Genomic DNA, 16,062 nt, shown 5'->3' on the forward strand with positions numbered 1-16,062 from the left:
TTGCAGTGTAATATTTGACACACAGAGAGAAAAAAGAAATCCTTCCTTTAAATAGCAAAGGTTAGTGTTTAAAGGATCAAAGGTACAATGTGGTGCTTTGTTTTAGTTGTTTGTCTGTTTGATTTTATCTATTAGCTAGAGAGTATAGATGATACCATGTATAACAACATTGTTATATTACATCATACAGAATCTTTTTAGCCTGGGCAGAGGGACTTTGGAGAGATTTGGCAGGGACAAGAGTAGTTAAGCAGTTGTGTGTAACCTACTCTCTGGTTGTTTCCAGGAGGTTGAAACCTAATGGGGTGGGTGGGTATGGATAGATAGAGGAACCAAGGTAGATTTTAGAAAGCACAGAGAGGACGCTTCTCTCTCAACATCCATAGCACAAGTGCTGCAAGCTTATTAGAGATGCATCAAGTTCAGCTGGATTAAGAGTGTAAATACTATTCACGCAATTGTGGCAAAGTTGAAGGGCACAAGGGCTGCTTCACAAGAACCAGGTAATTCTAGCAGAATGAGAGGTAGGCTGCTGAGGGTCTCCAGACACAGGAGGAAAGGATGGGTTATGGATGGGCTGAGGCTCTCAGGAAATGTGAAAGGGGCGAGTAGCTGGATTTGGAGGGTTGGGGGGGGGGAGGGGAGTCCAGTGATTGGACTTCACAGCCTGAGGCCAGCACCATGGAGAGCAGGAGCAGAAGCTGACAGCTGATCCCAGAGTCCAAAAACCTTGTGGGGAAGAGTGGATGGCTTTCAAAGCAGAGTGAGAACAACACAGACACACAACGTGCTTCCCCGGCTCCAGGACAATGTCCCAGCCACCGTGCCAGTGATTCACATAGGGGAAAAGAAAGAAGGGGAAAGAGGAAACCTCAGTATAACTGAATATTCACACAATAGTATAGTAGGTTTTGAAAAGGCATTAACAAGGCTATCATTCATTGTCAAGGTTAGATTTTACAGCCATCAGCAGAAATGGGGGCTGATGAGCAGATAGAACTCAGGTAGAGATAAGACACAAAATTACATTTCTGCTACATTTGAGTGGGACTGCAAATTTAAACCTGCTCTATATTTTAAAAACTTTCAGGATTTGAGGTTATAATTGTACTACTGAATCATAAATTTAGTTCATTATCAGACAATTTAGTATGGAAAATATTTCTTTATATATTGACACTTTTCTTTTTCCCTAAAATACTAGTGATTTTTCTAAATATATCGTGAACCCTCATAGGCTCTACTTGACATATACCTCTTAATTCTATATTAATAAATATATCCCTCAGATCATTTAGATTCATCTTTTTTTGTCTCCCTTATCAAAACTGATACTAAAAAATAAAACCTTGCTCTAAACTGTGTTTCTGCACTTATTAAGGTAAGTCTTTCCTCTGGATCAGAACATTTCACATCTCATCCCTGCCCTCCCAAGATCGTGGAGGTCACAGGGCACAGCTGGGCATGGTCTGGGTCAGCCAAATTATTGTAGCTATTATTTGCAAGAATTGAATATTGATCAGTCTTGAGCTATCCTCCTGCTTGTTGCAGCTGATGTGTGATTGTCTCCTGCCCAAGTTCCCAACCTTGACATTTCTCCCTGAACCCCGGCAGGATAACTGGAAACCAACAACCAGACCCAGGGCTTCTGCGTCTTGCAGATGCTACACAGGTAGCTCAGGTCAGGTCAGTTTTGCCCAACATCTGAACAGTAGAAATGGACAGCTGTTACTTATGCATTTGATTATTTGCTTTATCGTTATCATCATTTCTTCAATTATTTTCTCAAACATACACTCCCTTTCCCCTGTTGAACTTTTTCCTTCAACTCCAGTTAATCATTTGTTCTGATTTTTTATTTAATATATACATTTATTTACGATCAGTGTTTTTAATTAAGGACCAAAATGATAGATATTTTATGGTGAATTATTCTACCTCAGCTTTCTTTTTGTATAAATTTACTGGGTGCAGCTTTGTTCACATTCCAAATTTTTTGTTGCTTTTTTTTTCAGTTTTTCTGCCCTAAGTGTTACTCTTGTAGACATCATATGGCTAGATATTGTTTATTAAAGCAACATGAGACTATGTGCCATCTCAAGGAATTTAGAGAGTTTTAAATGTTTATTGTTCTAATTATAAATATGATCAATATTGCATTAGGCTAGTTTCTTCTTTTTTATTGTTGGTCCTTTTATGCTGGTTGCTTTATAGATTGTGCATAGTGGACTTTTTTTTTTTTTTTTTTTTCTTTTGACTTGGAAGTTAATCACTATGGCTATCTGGATCTTCAAACTAAAATGTTTGATTACTTTCTACGAAGCAGAAATTCTTTTTCCTTCAACCCCAGTTAATCATTTGTTCTGATTTTTGATTACTTAAACTATTATTATTAATCAACCTGCTGACCTCTTTCCACTTTTATTTCCTTTTAAAAAAAAATCTATTATGTCAGAATTATGTAAATTAATGAGTTATATCGACATCCAATTTTCAATTATTCATAGCAAAGTGGTTCCAAGCAACATCTCAGGAGCCTCTCAGCCTGGGTTCAAATCCCAGATCTCCCATGCATTTCCTGTGAGAGCTTGGGCAAAACACTTAGCTTCTGTGTGGTTTATTTTCCTCGTCTATATAATGGGATAGTATATCAATAACTCAGCTTGAATGGGCTAAAGTGATAATTAAAACAATTCCTAAATCCAAATGATTTAAAATGGAAACTGGCACATAACAATCACTTTAAATGTTTGCTGTTTTAGTGCCACTATCTTCATTAACAGCATCTTCCCAGTAATAAGGTTCTTCTTAAATGATATTTTGAAACATAATTTTCAGTTATTTCTGAAGAACAATATAGATACTAACTCTAATATTTTTCAAGACTGAGGGTTGCCTTCTTATATCGATGACAACTCAACTGAATCAAGTTTTGCAAATTGATAAACAGACAAACATTTGTCCAATTTTCTGTGGAAGTTTCCTTCTGTTGTTAAGATTTTTAGAGAGCTGGAAGTAAATGTGTTGTGTGCAACTTCTAAAAGGCTTATCTGTCATTCTAGTTTCATATTTGTATTCAGAGAGAGAGAAACAGAGAGAGAGTCAGAGAGAGAAAGACAGAGACAGACAGAGCGAGCGAGAAAGGCCTTGCTTGCTAGAACTCTATAATCACTGTCTGTTTTCAGTGAGAATCTCCTCAATTTTAGGAAGACAATCTTTACTATGTGGTTGAGTATGACATCCATTACTATGTATTCTTCAACTAGGAAAAACACCCTCTCAGGTCCACCCATCCTTCTGCATTCTTATTCAACTATCATCCTAAAAATGATTTTTTGCTTGATTTCCCAAATTTCCATCCTAAAATTATGTCTTTTTTCAGTTAATTCAATGGCTATGTTGTACAAAATATTCTTTTAATTGCCACACATTTCACTAGTAAGTTTATAATTGCCCATGTACTTCTTCTAAACTTTAATGAGTCTTCTTGAATTCATCTTTGTTTTAAAATAAAATATGACTGTATTCTATGAACCTCTATGTTTCCTTATTCAATTGTCTAGGGAGGCTGATGATTTGATTATGCTTTTCTATTTGGACTCTGGCATATTTCATTATGGGGCAGATATTGGTGATATAGAGATCGTATTTCACAGGAATTGTCTGCATGAAGTAAACCAAATGCCTACCATGTATGGAGCACAGAGCTGGAAACCCATCTTTCATTGGATCAGGAGCTCTCCCATTGATTGTCAGATTTTAGTTGTAGACTTTCCAAACAACATCTGTCTTATTAGATCAGGGATTTTCACTTAATTTTAACCAAACATGCAGTACTTCTTATTCTGTTATCAACTTGCAGAAAACTGGCTGTTTGCTAATATTTCTGTCCCAAATGACACTGATGGTCTCCCAATTTACTTCATATTTCCTATGGTCTGCAGAATTGTATTACATTTCACAACTGTCCCTTCATTTTTATAACTGCAATGACTAATTCCAAATCTTTGGTATAAATCCAATTCACTTAGTAGTTGTTGAGCCCCTACTTTCTAGAAGGCATGATTCAAGGTAGATTTAAGTAAAATTCATACACCTTTTCTTTCCTCTAGGAATTTAGGGCCAGCCACCAGAGACCAATACATCCTCCAACTGATTGATGGGAGGCAAAGCATGACCAACACAAAGCAAACAGACAAGTGCTATGCAAACAATGGGGTAGAAACTAGTGGTTTTTACTGGAAGGTTTTTGTTTGAACTATCTAGAGAAGATACCCATTGAATTAGTCTGAAGAGTAAGCAGAATTTTGAGACATGCATTTATGGAGATAGGCATTACAGAAATGGACAGAAGAAAAGTGAGGTCGGTAATAATATAGGGTTGTTTTTCCCAGGAAACAAAAAGCGATAAGTTTGATGATTTTCATACTAGTAATCTAAAGAATAGGAAGCCATAGAGGTTGAAGTTGTATGTATAATTAGCAAGAGAAGTCAGAGCCATGTGACAAAACCAGGCTGAAAAGAATGTAGAGCCACTGAAGGATTTCTAGCAGGGAAATAAAAAGGATCTTTGGGAAGATATCACCGATTAAATTGACAGCACAGGAATTAAATTCAGGAGACTCATTTTGGTCTCAGATGAGAGGTGATGGAAGCCTGAAATATACATTATAGTTTTTATCATGCGGTGACCTAGATGCCCCAGCTAGGTCTTCTCTAGGTATTGGCATTACAAAAGCACGTGTTTCCTTTAAGGCTTTGCTCAAATGCCAGCATCTTGATGACCAACATATCTAAAACTATGAGCTTTTCTTCTCCATCCTCAAACTACCTATTCCCTTACCTCAATCCATGTCTGTTTTTACTTTCATAGCATTTATTGTATTCTTACTTACTATGTAAATTATTTATTCATTATCTTTATTGCTGGTAGTTTTTCTCTCCTGCTAGAATGCAAGCTTCAGGAAGGCAGGAATCTTTGTTCTTTTCCTCGGCATATTCCATGCACTTAAAAAGGTGCCCAATACATAGTAGGTACTGAATAAACATTTGATTAATATTTCGGAATATCTCCCTGAAAAAATTTATTTTTTCACCTACTCCAGGGCACAGACAATATCTTATTCATTTTTGTATATGTAATCCAAGCGACATGATTCAAACATAAAAGATTAAAAAAAATTGTTGAATTGCATCAAACAAGGGCACTAGCATTTTCTTCTAAAACTTCTTTTACCTCATTGTTCTTCTTTTTGTCCATTCAGCTCCTTTTTTTTCTTGTGTGTTTAGTCTTAGCAAATTGCATGATGGGCCTTTCATCAATTTTAGTCATCCACAAAACCAGGTGTCAGATTGCAACATTTCACTCACAATTTTATATCTTGGGCCATGTGGCCCATTTGAAAATAGCAAAGGGTTCACTGGTGCCTCAGTAGGCTCATGCTAGATGAACCCCAGGAGAAGGATGTCTTTGATGTTAAATGTGTCCCCAGAGTCTTCCAGTCACTTTTCCTTTGATCTTATGTCCTCTCCTTTTATCTGGCATTTGCTTGCTTTTTCCTTTCTTTTTCTTTCTTTCTTTTTTTTCTTTTCTTTTCTTTTTCTTTCTCTTTCCTTCTTCCTTCCTTCCTTCCTTCCTTTCTCTTTTTTGTTTATCTTTGATGTTGCTTCCGTGGCAAAGAGCTCATTCCTCCTTCATTGGTGTTTACTCTGACCCTATTTAAACTTGGAGTCTTCCTGTTCTGAAAATTCCTTTTTCTATCTGACTGGAATTTCTGCTACTTTTGAAAATGCTCATTTGTGAATATGTGTCTCAATTTTGCTCTAAGAGCCAACTTGGTAAAGGAAGGGGAATGAAAAAGGATCCCATCTACTGTCTTCTTCTTCACCTTTTACAGATTTTACCTACCCGGTGTTTATCAAGCCACATGGAGAGTTCTTGCCCCATCTGGATGGGCAGTCCAATGCTAGTCAGGGGTTGATGAAGCTTCTCACATTTCAAATGAGGCCAGAAATCTGGATTTTTGTGAGAAATCTCTTTATTTTTATATACTTGCCTGAATTCAAATGTTGAAAACAAAGCAAAACACCGTTTAGGCAAAATGAGATGCTGGCAGGCCTACTCTGTCCCAGAGTCACCATCTTTTTTTTGATGATTGCTCTACAGTTTGACTGATAATGACTCAGTCTGTAACTCCTTTGGAACTTCTGATCTCTAGAACTTCAATATGCTTATAGTGCACATGGTATCATATTTTTGTCCCTACTTTGTGGTCTCATATTGAGTGGAGGCAATTGGAAACATTTTTTGCCAAAAATTATCTATTCTTTGTTGCATCCATCACCAATTCTCTCAAAAACACCCATTGTCTCTTTTTTTCCACATGAGGATTGTCCCATTTCTTTTTTTTTCTGGGGACAGAGAGTGGAGGATATGGCCCCAGACAAAGAACTGTATTCATTTAGGGGAAGTGGTAATCTCAATAGCTTCCTTGCTCATAAAAGGTGCCTGATCTCACTTTCCTTGCTCCAGTTTATGCTTCCAGCCTAGTATCCTAGGTCCACATCTATCCTTCCCCACATCTGCTTTTGGTTTCTGCCTGAGCCAAATAGTGACCCCTTATGGCACCCTTTTGTGGACAAGGGTTTTTTATAGTAATGACAACAGCTAGCATTTATTGATTATTTTCATATATTGGATACTATTCCTAGAGCTTCCTTTTACTATTTTTCTCTAACCTTTGATTGGGATACTATTATTTGCTTCTTACAGCTGACAAAAGCAAAGGTTTACAGAGGTTATGATGTCACAGCCAAGAGGTAGAGGAACTGGAAGGCAAAGCACTTCCATCCAGAACACCCCACCCCCCTACCCCACCCGCTTAACCACCACACATACTGCCTGCCTTCTGGCTTCTTCAGTATCTTGGTTCCATATAGTAACCGTCTCAGAGAATCAATTCTCATTCTAGGGAGACCACATTGTCCCAGTTCACCTGGGACATCTCTGGTTTTAAAATTGAAGGTCTCTTCCAGGAATCCCAGCACAATTTGTCCTCCTATCACAGACAAAGCAAGCAAACTGGACAACATTATTATGTGAGTCTGCTGCAGCACTCCTAAGGGAGCAAAAAGAGTAGCATGCAATTATGGTGGCAGAAACACCAATATATTCTCACCAGCATAAATCAGCCCCTCCCACTGTTTCTGCAAGGGTGTCTCTGTTCTGTTTATAACCAGCAATATTGGGCTGTATTCAAACCATTGTTGCTGAGTTGTGGTGGTTATCTCTGCTGCCTCTGGCTGGAATCTGGTCAATTGCCTGACCTATGGTCCCTTTTTCCAAATGGGCATCCCCAAGTGCAATCAACAGTTGAATCATTCCAGTCCATATTTATATTGTTTTTTCTGAATGCATTTGGTCAAGTACTCGGTAGGCACATGAGAGGCTCATTTGGAAATCCCCACACCCAGGTAGGAGAGGCTCCAGCTGTGCATCCAGCCCTGCAGAGGGCACCCCCTGGGCATCGTGTACCACAGGGGAAGATGTTAGTGGGCCAAGAGGAAATGCTAGATGAGGCTGGAAACACGTTTCCAGACCGGGGCCCTCACCCATGGTCCCCCAGGGTCACCTGCAGAAACAGCTCTGAGACCGCATGGAGGTCTGCATGGTTTCCTTGATGTGCCCTCCCAAAGGCAGCCGAAGAGCAAGGTGTTCACACGTGGACAGAGCTTGACTGTGGGGGGTGTGGTGGTGAAGGGTATTTGTCAAGGTTGGAGAGTGGTGCTTATCTTGATTAAACAGCTCAGTAGTTCAATTTGTAATTTTTTAAAATACTTATATGAACAATGACTGGGCCTCCATTTGTAGCATGAGATACTTTTATCTCAGGCCCTGTAAATACTTAAGTAGGGCCTAACTAACTTTATAGTACTTAATTTATGATTATATTAATTTAGCACAAATTCAGTCTGTCTCCAGATGTCCCATTAACCACGTCCACTGGAAGTGTCAGGCTAATTAAAACCTATTGCCATTTCCCTATTAGCACCTAAAATAAAACAATTAGGACTGCTATCATTTATTCCTGTAGCTCATGTTTAAAAAGATATATTTTTCTTATAATACCAGTATTGAACTACTCCCTCCAACATACTCAGTACATTTAGTTTACTTTCCATAAATATTTAAAGGAAGCCTTTATGAAACTTGAGGAAACACCAAATTAGCAAGTCCAAAAATCACAACAATTTTAAGTTCAAAACTTCAAGGAAAAACGACACTCAGCCATGTGATTCCAAGTCATCTAACCATGCAGGACCTCACAATAAGCCCCGTAGATGATGCTCACATCTGAGGATTCTCCATCAGGAGCCTGGTTGAATGGCTCACATCCTCTTTCTGTTACTTGGTGGCTATAATCATGGGGAAATGCCTCATGCTGTCTGAGTCTTGATTAATTGAAGATGGTGAGTCAGGAGATAATAACACTCCCTTCAGAGGGCTGTTTTTTTTTTTTTTTTTTGGAGACACTATTTTTATTTCCTTCTTCCATTTGTCCTCTGCACTTCCCCTTTATACTTGTTTTCCTTTACCTCCCTTTATTATCTTCAGTTTATTTCCCCCACGCACACCTTCTGTTTCAGCCTTGCAACTGAGTTTGCAAAGGAAAAAGGATCGATAGCAATTATACAACCGCATGATTTAGAAAACAGTTTTCCTAGTGATCTGTAGTTATTTTGATCACCAAATAAATAGTTTTATTATGTCTGGCCAGTCCTTTAATCTTGCCTAAGTTCGAGAGGAGTGTCCATCAGGCAATGTCAAGCAAAAGGAAAGGTGGCAGCAAGGGGTGGGGAGGAGGGGGGACGCTGAGCATAGGGGATCTGTCAGTAACAAGTTATAGGAAAAATGACTTTATCTTTTATGACTCACAGAAAGAAAGTTCATTCATTCACCAAATATTTATTGTGTATTACATGTCAGACATGTCTACAGAAATAAATAAAATGAAAAAGAATCTCCACAATTGTGGTAAGCTTAATTTCTGTGGCTAGATGAAGATAAATACTAAAGAATAAGTAAATTAATATATTATATGATGACATATGTGTTTGAAAAAGTATTACTAAAATAAATGAGGAAACACAACTTACAGAAATATCACATAGTCTTTGATTCATTCCATCAGTTTCTTTTTATTTAGATATATATTTTCACATGTAGTACAACTCAAAAAGTTTAAAGGGAGAATAAATTAAACAGTGAGGTTTCCTTCCCCTTTGTATACCATTCTCTGAGTATCTGTCTTATCCATCTCTTTAATATCCTTTAAGAGAGTTCTATGTGCACACATGCTTTCAATTATTTTCTGTTTTTTTTATAATCCATCCATATCTCACACTAGTTGTACAATCCTCATCACTTTCCATTTTAAACAATTATCATGACCCAAAACACCTCACAGTTCTTTTCAGCCCTTACTTATTTGTCCCTGGTATTTGTGTGGTCCTAGTATGGCATTCCTATTAATTATGGTCCCTATTATGCTGTAGGTAGATTTTCCCATGTACCGTTCTGTTGTCAACTCTCTATCCCAGTGTCATACCTTAGAAGTTTATCATGCAAGCACCTATCTATTTGTAGTGCTGATCTGTGGGATATATGCCTTTAACAACCCCTTTCAATCCTCTTTTCTGTTTTTAAACACAATTCTGTTCTCACTGTACTGTGCACTGATTTTACTTTTCATTTAACAGTTTACTTCGGAGATAATTCAATATCAGAACATACAGAACTGCCTCATTCTTTTTAATTGGTGCATAATATTTTTGTCTGGATTTGTCCGTCACCCACATAAGAGAAGACAACTCCAAGCCTGGCTGATTCATCTGGTAAAGATAAATAGATCACTTTTAGATACAATTTATTACTTACATAAAAAGCAAAAAAAATCAGACAAATATACCTGGTCCCATGGTCCATGTCCCATCCATCAAAAATAGTGACACCTAATCAAAAAGGGCTGGATATCTCAACATGAGTTGTGGGATACCCCCTTCTATGGAGCCCATTCTAGACTGCAGCTTTATCCCTGACAGCTCTACCCCAAGGGAGGTAGGACAGAAAGCCTCACACTTCAGCAGAACCTGTGAGGCAAGGAGAGACTGTCTCATTACAGTCTTGCAGGATAGGTGGGAGATGGCCTTGGAGCAGCTCCTTGCACGCCTCCAAACTTTCATGTTCCAAGAGGTTCATGAGGCACCCCACCAAGACTCAGATAAACTGTGGTTCCAGCCTTTGCCAGCTTGTCCATATGGATACGTGCAAAGGCACTGGGGCACCAGGGCAGAACCACGCTCTTATAAAGCTCACCATCATTTTTAATTAGTCTCTTATAGATGGACTTCAGAAAATTTCTAGTATTTTATTATTCCAAAAAGGAATAGCCTAGCATATACCCCATTGCAACATTTGCTTATAACTTTAGGATAAATTTCTAGAAACAGAATCATTGAGTTGAAGAGTATGTGTCTCTAATTTTGAAAGATATTGTCCTGGCTTTGATACTGCAGTAATTACAATGCCCCTAACAATGGCAGACATATTCTGATTTTTTAATACATATACCAATATAATTTTTTTAAAGTTGTTGGTGTTTGCAATCTGGTAAGTTAAAAATGTCATTGTAGCATGAGTTTGCATTCTTTTGCATTATGAGTGAGACTGAGCATCTTCTGAATATTTGGAAGTTGTTTGTGTTTGAAAATATTCATGCCCTTTACTCATTTTTTCTATAGGGTCATTTAAAAAATATTTGTAGAAACACTTTATTTATTAAAATATTATGATATATTTTGCAAGTACTCTTTCCAGGTTATTGGGGGTGGGGGATGATGTCATTATACATTTTGTTTGTTTGTTTGTTTGGGGAGAGGTCATGGGAGTTTTAAACAATTTTATATAAACAAGAGTTTTAATATGTTTTATGTTCTGGTTCCCAGAACTTATGTCATACTTAGAAGCCACCTCACCACACACACTCTTAGATTATAAAATTATCTCATACTTTCTTCAAAATTTCCATAAAACTTATTTTGAAGATACATGGATACATATGTACTTCTTAAATGCTTAGAAAGTTTATTTTGGATTTTTACAATAAGAATTCTTATTAAAATATGTTTTGTTTTGATCAAATGCATTTTCATTATCTATGGAGTGATATATAAATCATCTATTTTAAATATATGTTTTTAACACTTTTGGTGTTATGTAAAACAGGATCACTGAGTGCTCTAGATAAGAAAAGACTTAGATTATTTGGAACTCACAGAAATGGGATCTCAGTAAGGTCCTATAAATATCTCTTTTCTAAAGTCCTTCTATTCCAGGCTAGGAATGAAAGTGAACTGGTTTAGTCTTTTCCAGAAGCATTTGGAGAATGTCATATGGGGAATGATGTGAACTGGGATAATATCCCGAGGAGATTCAAAGGTTGTACATTCTTTCTGCTTCTTATATTTTGACAGGAGATTTTATGAGCCTTTGTTGATGTCCCCTTCTTGGTTGGAAGAGGAGCAGACAACGACATGTGCCTTGGCATGGCAAATTTCCTACTAGTTGCCTCATAGGAATGATATCACTCAATTAACATCCTAAAAGTAGTCTAAAACAGGAGGATGAAGGCTACTACATCTTCTTGCCAGAAATTACTACATTACACTAAAATTTGAAGAGGAATATAGATTTGCATAACATGATTAACCAGATATAAAATGTGATAGGATACTGCAGGACATGCTATGATGGTGTTGGAAACTTAGGGGCAGAATTTATTCATCCCTCTAGCTGGTGACATGCAGGGCTCCTATGTGTCTATCGAGTTCCATGGCAGAAAGCAGATCCATAACCTAGATCCTGATTAGTAGACAGCATCGGTAAAAAATAGATCTTTGACCTAGACCTTAGACCTAGATGTCTTGCTTAGCTCTGCTACTTCCAATCAAGTTCCTATTTTTGCTTCTGGTTAACTGAAGTAAGAGTTTTGATTTCACAGGTTTCTACAGCTTGTTAGTGATAAGGTATTGGTGAGAATCAGGACTTCTGTCTCCAGCCTTTGAAGTAGACTCTTCAAGGCTGGAGAGCTCAGTTGTTCTGAAGACTTCTTCTGACCTGTAACCCTGGTTTTCCAGCATAGTTTATGTCTAACGTCACCATTACAATCAGCCTGTCTTCCTTTTTATGATCACTGGGGCAAGCTAGCTGCACAATCTTGAAGAGGCTTGAATTCTCTCAAATGCAGGTTGCATCAGAGGAACATTTCAAGGTGGGTTTCTTGGGAGCACATTTTATAAGGCACTAGGAAATTCAGACATGACCTGAAGGAATGGGCACCAGTTCATAAATTGAGCAATATCACTGGGTTTCATTTCCCTAAATGCTGACATTCACTATATATCCCTCAGTGGTGATCCCATGCAGAGACCAGAAAATAGTTAAGGGAAATGAGGTTCACAAGTTTCAAATTAAACAACCGAGTGAATTTTTAGATTTCATTTCTTAGGCCATTGGAGGGAGAAGATTGGATCAGATAAATCTATGTTTTTTTGTTGTTGTTTTCATTGTCTTAAAATTCATAGAAGATGTCTTTTTGTTACAAGATGACTCCATGTGTGCACATGCTTTGTTTTGTTTTTTGTTTTTTATTTTCATTTTCAATCAGTTAAACAAGTAGGTAAAGCAGAATGATTGATATGCATAGACTTCCAGTTATCAGCAACTCAAAAAATCGACTTTTTTTTTAGACCTTGCATTCTGAATCAAAGATTGACAAACTACCTTTTCATTTTAGTGAACGGTGCATTTTACCAACAGTCTGTTAAATTAGGATTAGGATCAGAAGCAGAGATCTTTCTTACAGATTTGATACTGTTTTCAAACAGTAAGGCAACTCTTACATCTTCACTTTTTCCTGTCCACCTAGACTGTCTCATTTTCTATACCACTGGTGACAGAAGTTGCCTCCTTTCAGGGCTTTCTACCACTGACCCAGCAATTCCCCCTCTCTACCTTGCCCACACATCCAAGCTACACATAACCTTCAAAGTGTGTGTCCCAAACAGTGGTTTTTGCACATTAGGATACATCAGAATCACCTGGAAGGCTTATAAGAGCAAATTGCTGGCCTCATCTACAGAATTTCTGATTTAGTAGGTCTGGGTAGAACCTGAGTATTTGCATTTTTCAGAAGTTTCCAGAGGCTATTGATGCTGATGGTTCCTGGACCACACTTTGATAATCACTCATCTAAAACCAAACTGGCCGTATCACTATCCCGCAAAAATCCTTTGGTGGCCCTTCTTCCCCAATAGTTTAAGTTCTTTAACATAGTCCCCAAGGCCCTCCACTATCTGGGAATTGCCTAATGTTATGTCTCATCTTCAGGACTGTGCAGGCAAAGATTTAAAATCTATATGTCAGGGGTGGAGGGTAGAGATAGATAAATAGATAGATACATGACAAACAGATGGCTAGAGAGAGATAGATCTAATAAATATAGGTCTATTCTACTCATATAAAGCATGTGTAGCACATAATTTGCAAATAATAAAATATACTATACTATACTCTTATTCATTACTAATTTCATATAACCAGTCGGTTCTCACAGAGCACTTTTGTTGATTTTTGCTGGGTTCTTACATCTGTAGCCACATATGATCTCTGTCACGTATTCTTTTTGTTACTTTTTGTTGTTTTGTCAAACCCTTGAAAATATAAAGATTATTTTTAGTCTGCTGGCTGCACACAACCAGACCTCAAGCTGTATTTGGCCAGTGGCTTCCACTCCTGGTTTAGACAATCAAGAGAGAAATGAATTTAGCCCTAATTATAGTGTTTGCAATTTCCATGGTGTAAATATTCCCCCATGATTCATTTCAAGCTTTCACACAACCTAACTGAACATGGAGTTGGGAAAATGCACAGTTGGCAAAACATTGTATAGTATTTCCACCATGGAGATACAATAGACATAACCTCAAGATAACAGTAAATAGTAAACCTCAAGATAGCAGTAAAACATGTAAAATAATTAGGAATTGACAAATTTATGATCTTTGTGAAAATGCCTTATTTGATTGCTAAGTTTATGTAATTGCATTTCTAATAAAGGCTGTGTTGAGCAGCCAGCTCACAACATTCCTGACAATCTAGGAATAGGCTTTTGTGCATCAGTACAAGCTGCACCCAATACCCCATTGCCTGCCCCTTGTGTTCAACTCCAGAAATACCAAACTGTTTGACATTTCTTGCCCTGGAACTGGATACTCTCCTGGTCTGGAATAACTTTCTGACCTTCCTCATCAGCTAACCTACACATTCATCAAGCCTTGGTGGCATCTCCTGCCAGAAGCCTTCTGCCGTTTTTCTGGGCTGAGCCAGTGCCCTCTCCCCCGTCCTCCCGCAGTGCCCAATTCTGCTCTCCACTGCGGCTTCTGCCTTCTTGCTCTGCCATGGGTCATGTCCAGACTGACACTGCTGTTAGACTGCAACCTTCTCCAACTCCCAGACTCTGCCTGGGTCATCTCTGTGTATCTATTGCCTAGCACAGAGCTTGGTGTACTGCAGATGCACAATACACTCTTTTGAATTAAACTAATCTACACAAGATGACAAGTGTTGGCTGCCAGTTTGCAGACCTTTGTGCAACTTGTTTTGCAAAGTTGGTTCATTTCGTGGTGCTCTGACCTCTTCTGCAAGAGAGCTCTCGGGACAGTGATGATGAGGGAGAAACAGCTGTCAGTGTGTATTAGTCAAGTGTCTGCAGAGAAATGAAGATTAAAGCCTAGTGCCTAAAGTGCAGGTTTACATTCCTTTAGATTTTGTTTCTTTCTGATTTCTGTATCTTCCACTTCCCCAGCTAATGGAAGTAGTTTTTAGAAAAAGAATAGCTGCATGTAACTAAGAGATCAGACAGTGAGTCGGGGAGCCTGCAAGCAGAAAAAAAAAAAGTAGAAAGAAACCAACTGATTCTAAAATGCACACTATTAGCTCCTGTGGGATACGATCGTCGCTGCCAAAGCATTTCACTCCCAGACTCTCTGTCTGAATTCCTTTACTTGTAGTTCGCCTGGGCACAGTTGAATAAGCCCCAGTTGAAATCCATCCCTGGCCCGGCATCCACTCTCAATTGCTCTGTTGTTTCCTCACTTTCTATTTGCACCACAGGGACCTGAGGATCTCAGGGAGAGTCAGCTCACCTCATAGTCGATGTCCAAGGCATCGGCCTCACCCTTTATCCGGAAGTGCTGCGTGTGCTTGTCCACGGTGAAGTTCACTTGTTTGCTGACCCTCTCGATGAGCACCGAGTGCCAGTGCTGGTCATCCAGGAGGCTGCCCAGCGTGGCCGAGGGGACGCTGCTGCTGAGCCGAAGTTTGCTGTCATCTATAAAGGGCAGAGGAAAACGGGTTGATATCTGTGCCCAAAGGCAGCCTTGGGCTGTTGTGCAAGCAGGGCCAGCACTCTCCATCCTAAAGGTAATGGCTGCTTACCCCCGTCTAAGCCCAGAACCGTGCTGGGCTACACAGCAATTACAGGCTTGGCCCGCAGATTCCAGGATGACCTTCTAGGTTAACTCATATACCCACCCTCTGGAGGCCAAATTACATGTTATCAGGATTTGAGTTATTATATAATTAAATACAAGACACTATATCCTGATGGTCACGTGAATCATATTGAAAATAGGAACCATCACTTTTTTAGAAAGAATGCACTTTCTTTGCATTGGAAAGGCCCTACAGTAGAGAGAGATCTTGATCTGGGTTTTGAAGGAAGAATAAATTTTGGGTAAGTAAAGGCAAGAGAGTGGGTACGTTGTGTTAGCTGAGTCTGTGGAGAAAAGCAAATGAGAGAATATTGCCATTGCAGCTGTCATTTTTGAATGCCTACTCACTCAAGTGGGAGTTTTGTAACCTCTGTCTTTAATCCTCTAAGGGAACATTGCTATCTACATTTTACAAATAGGGAAACTGAGGCACAGTGAGGCTAAGCAGAC

At 38.6% G+C, this 16,062-nt stretch overlaps 1 protein-coding gene across 1 annotated transcript in view; it reads right to left on the reverse strand.

Moving 5' to 3' along the window:
- CNTNAP5 (contactin associated protein family member 5) overlaps positions 1 to 16,062 on the reverse strand; it is an 860,113-nt gene that overhangs the window by 445,331 nt on the left and 398,720 nt on the right. Inside the window, 1 exon segment of the mRNA XM_037849799.1 lies at positions 15,265 to 15,449. Coding sequence (XP_037705727.1) covers positions 15,265 to 15,449 — 185 coding nt within the window.

Source organism: Choloepus didactylus, chromosome 9, assembly GCF_015220235.1.
Source record: "Choloepus didactylus isolate mChoDid1 chromosome 9, mChoDid1.pri, whole genome shotgun sequence".
In the NCBI taxonomy this organism is placed as follows: domain Eukaryota; kingdom Metazoa; phylum Chordata; class Mammalia; order Pilosa; family Megalonychidae; genus Choloepus; species Choloepus didactylus.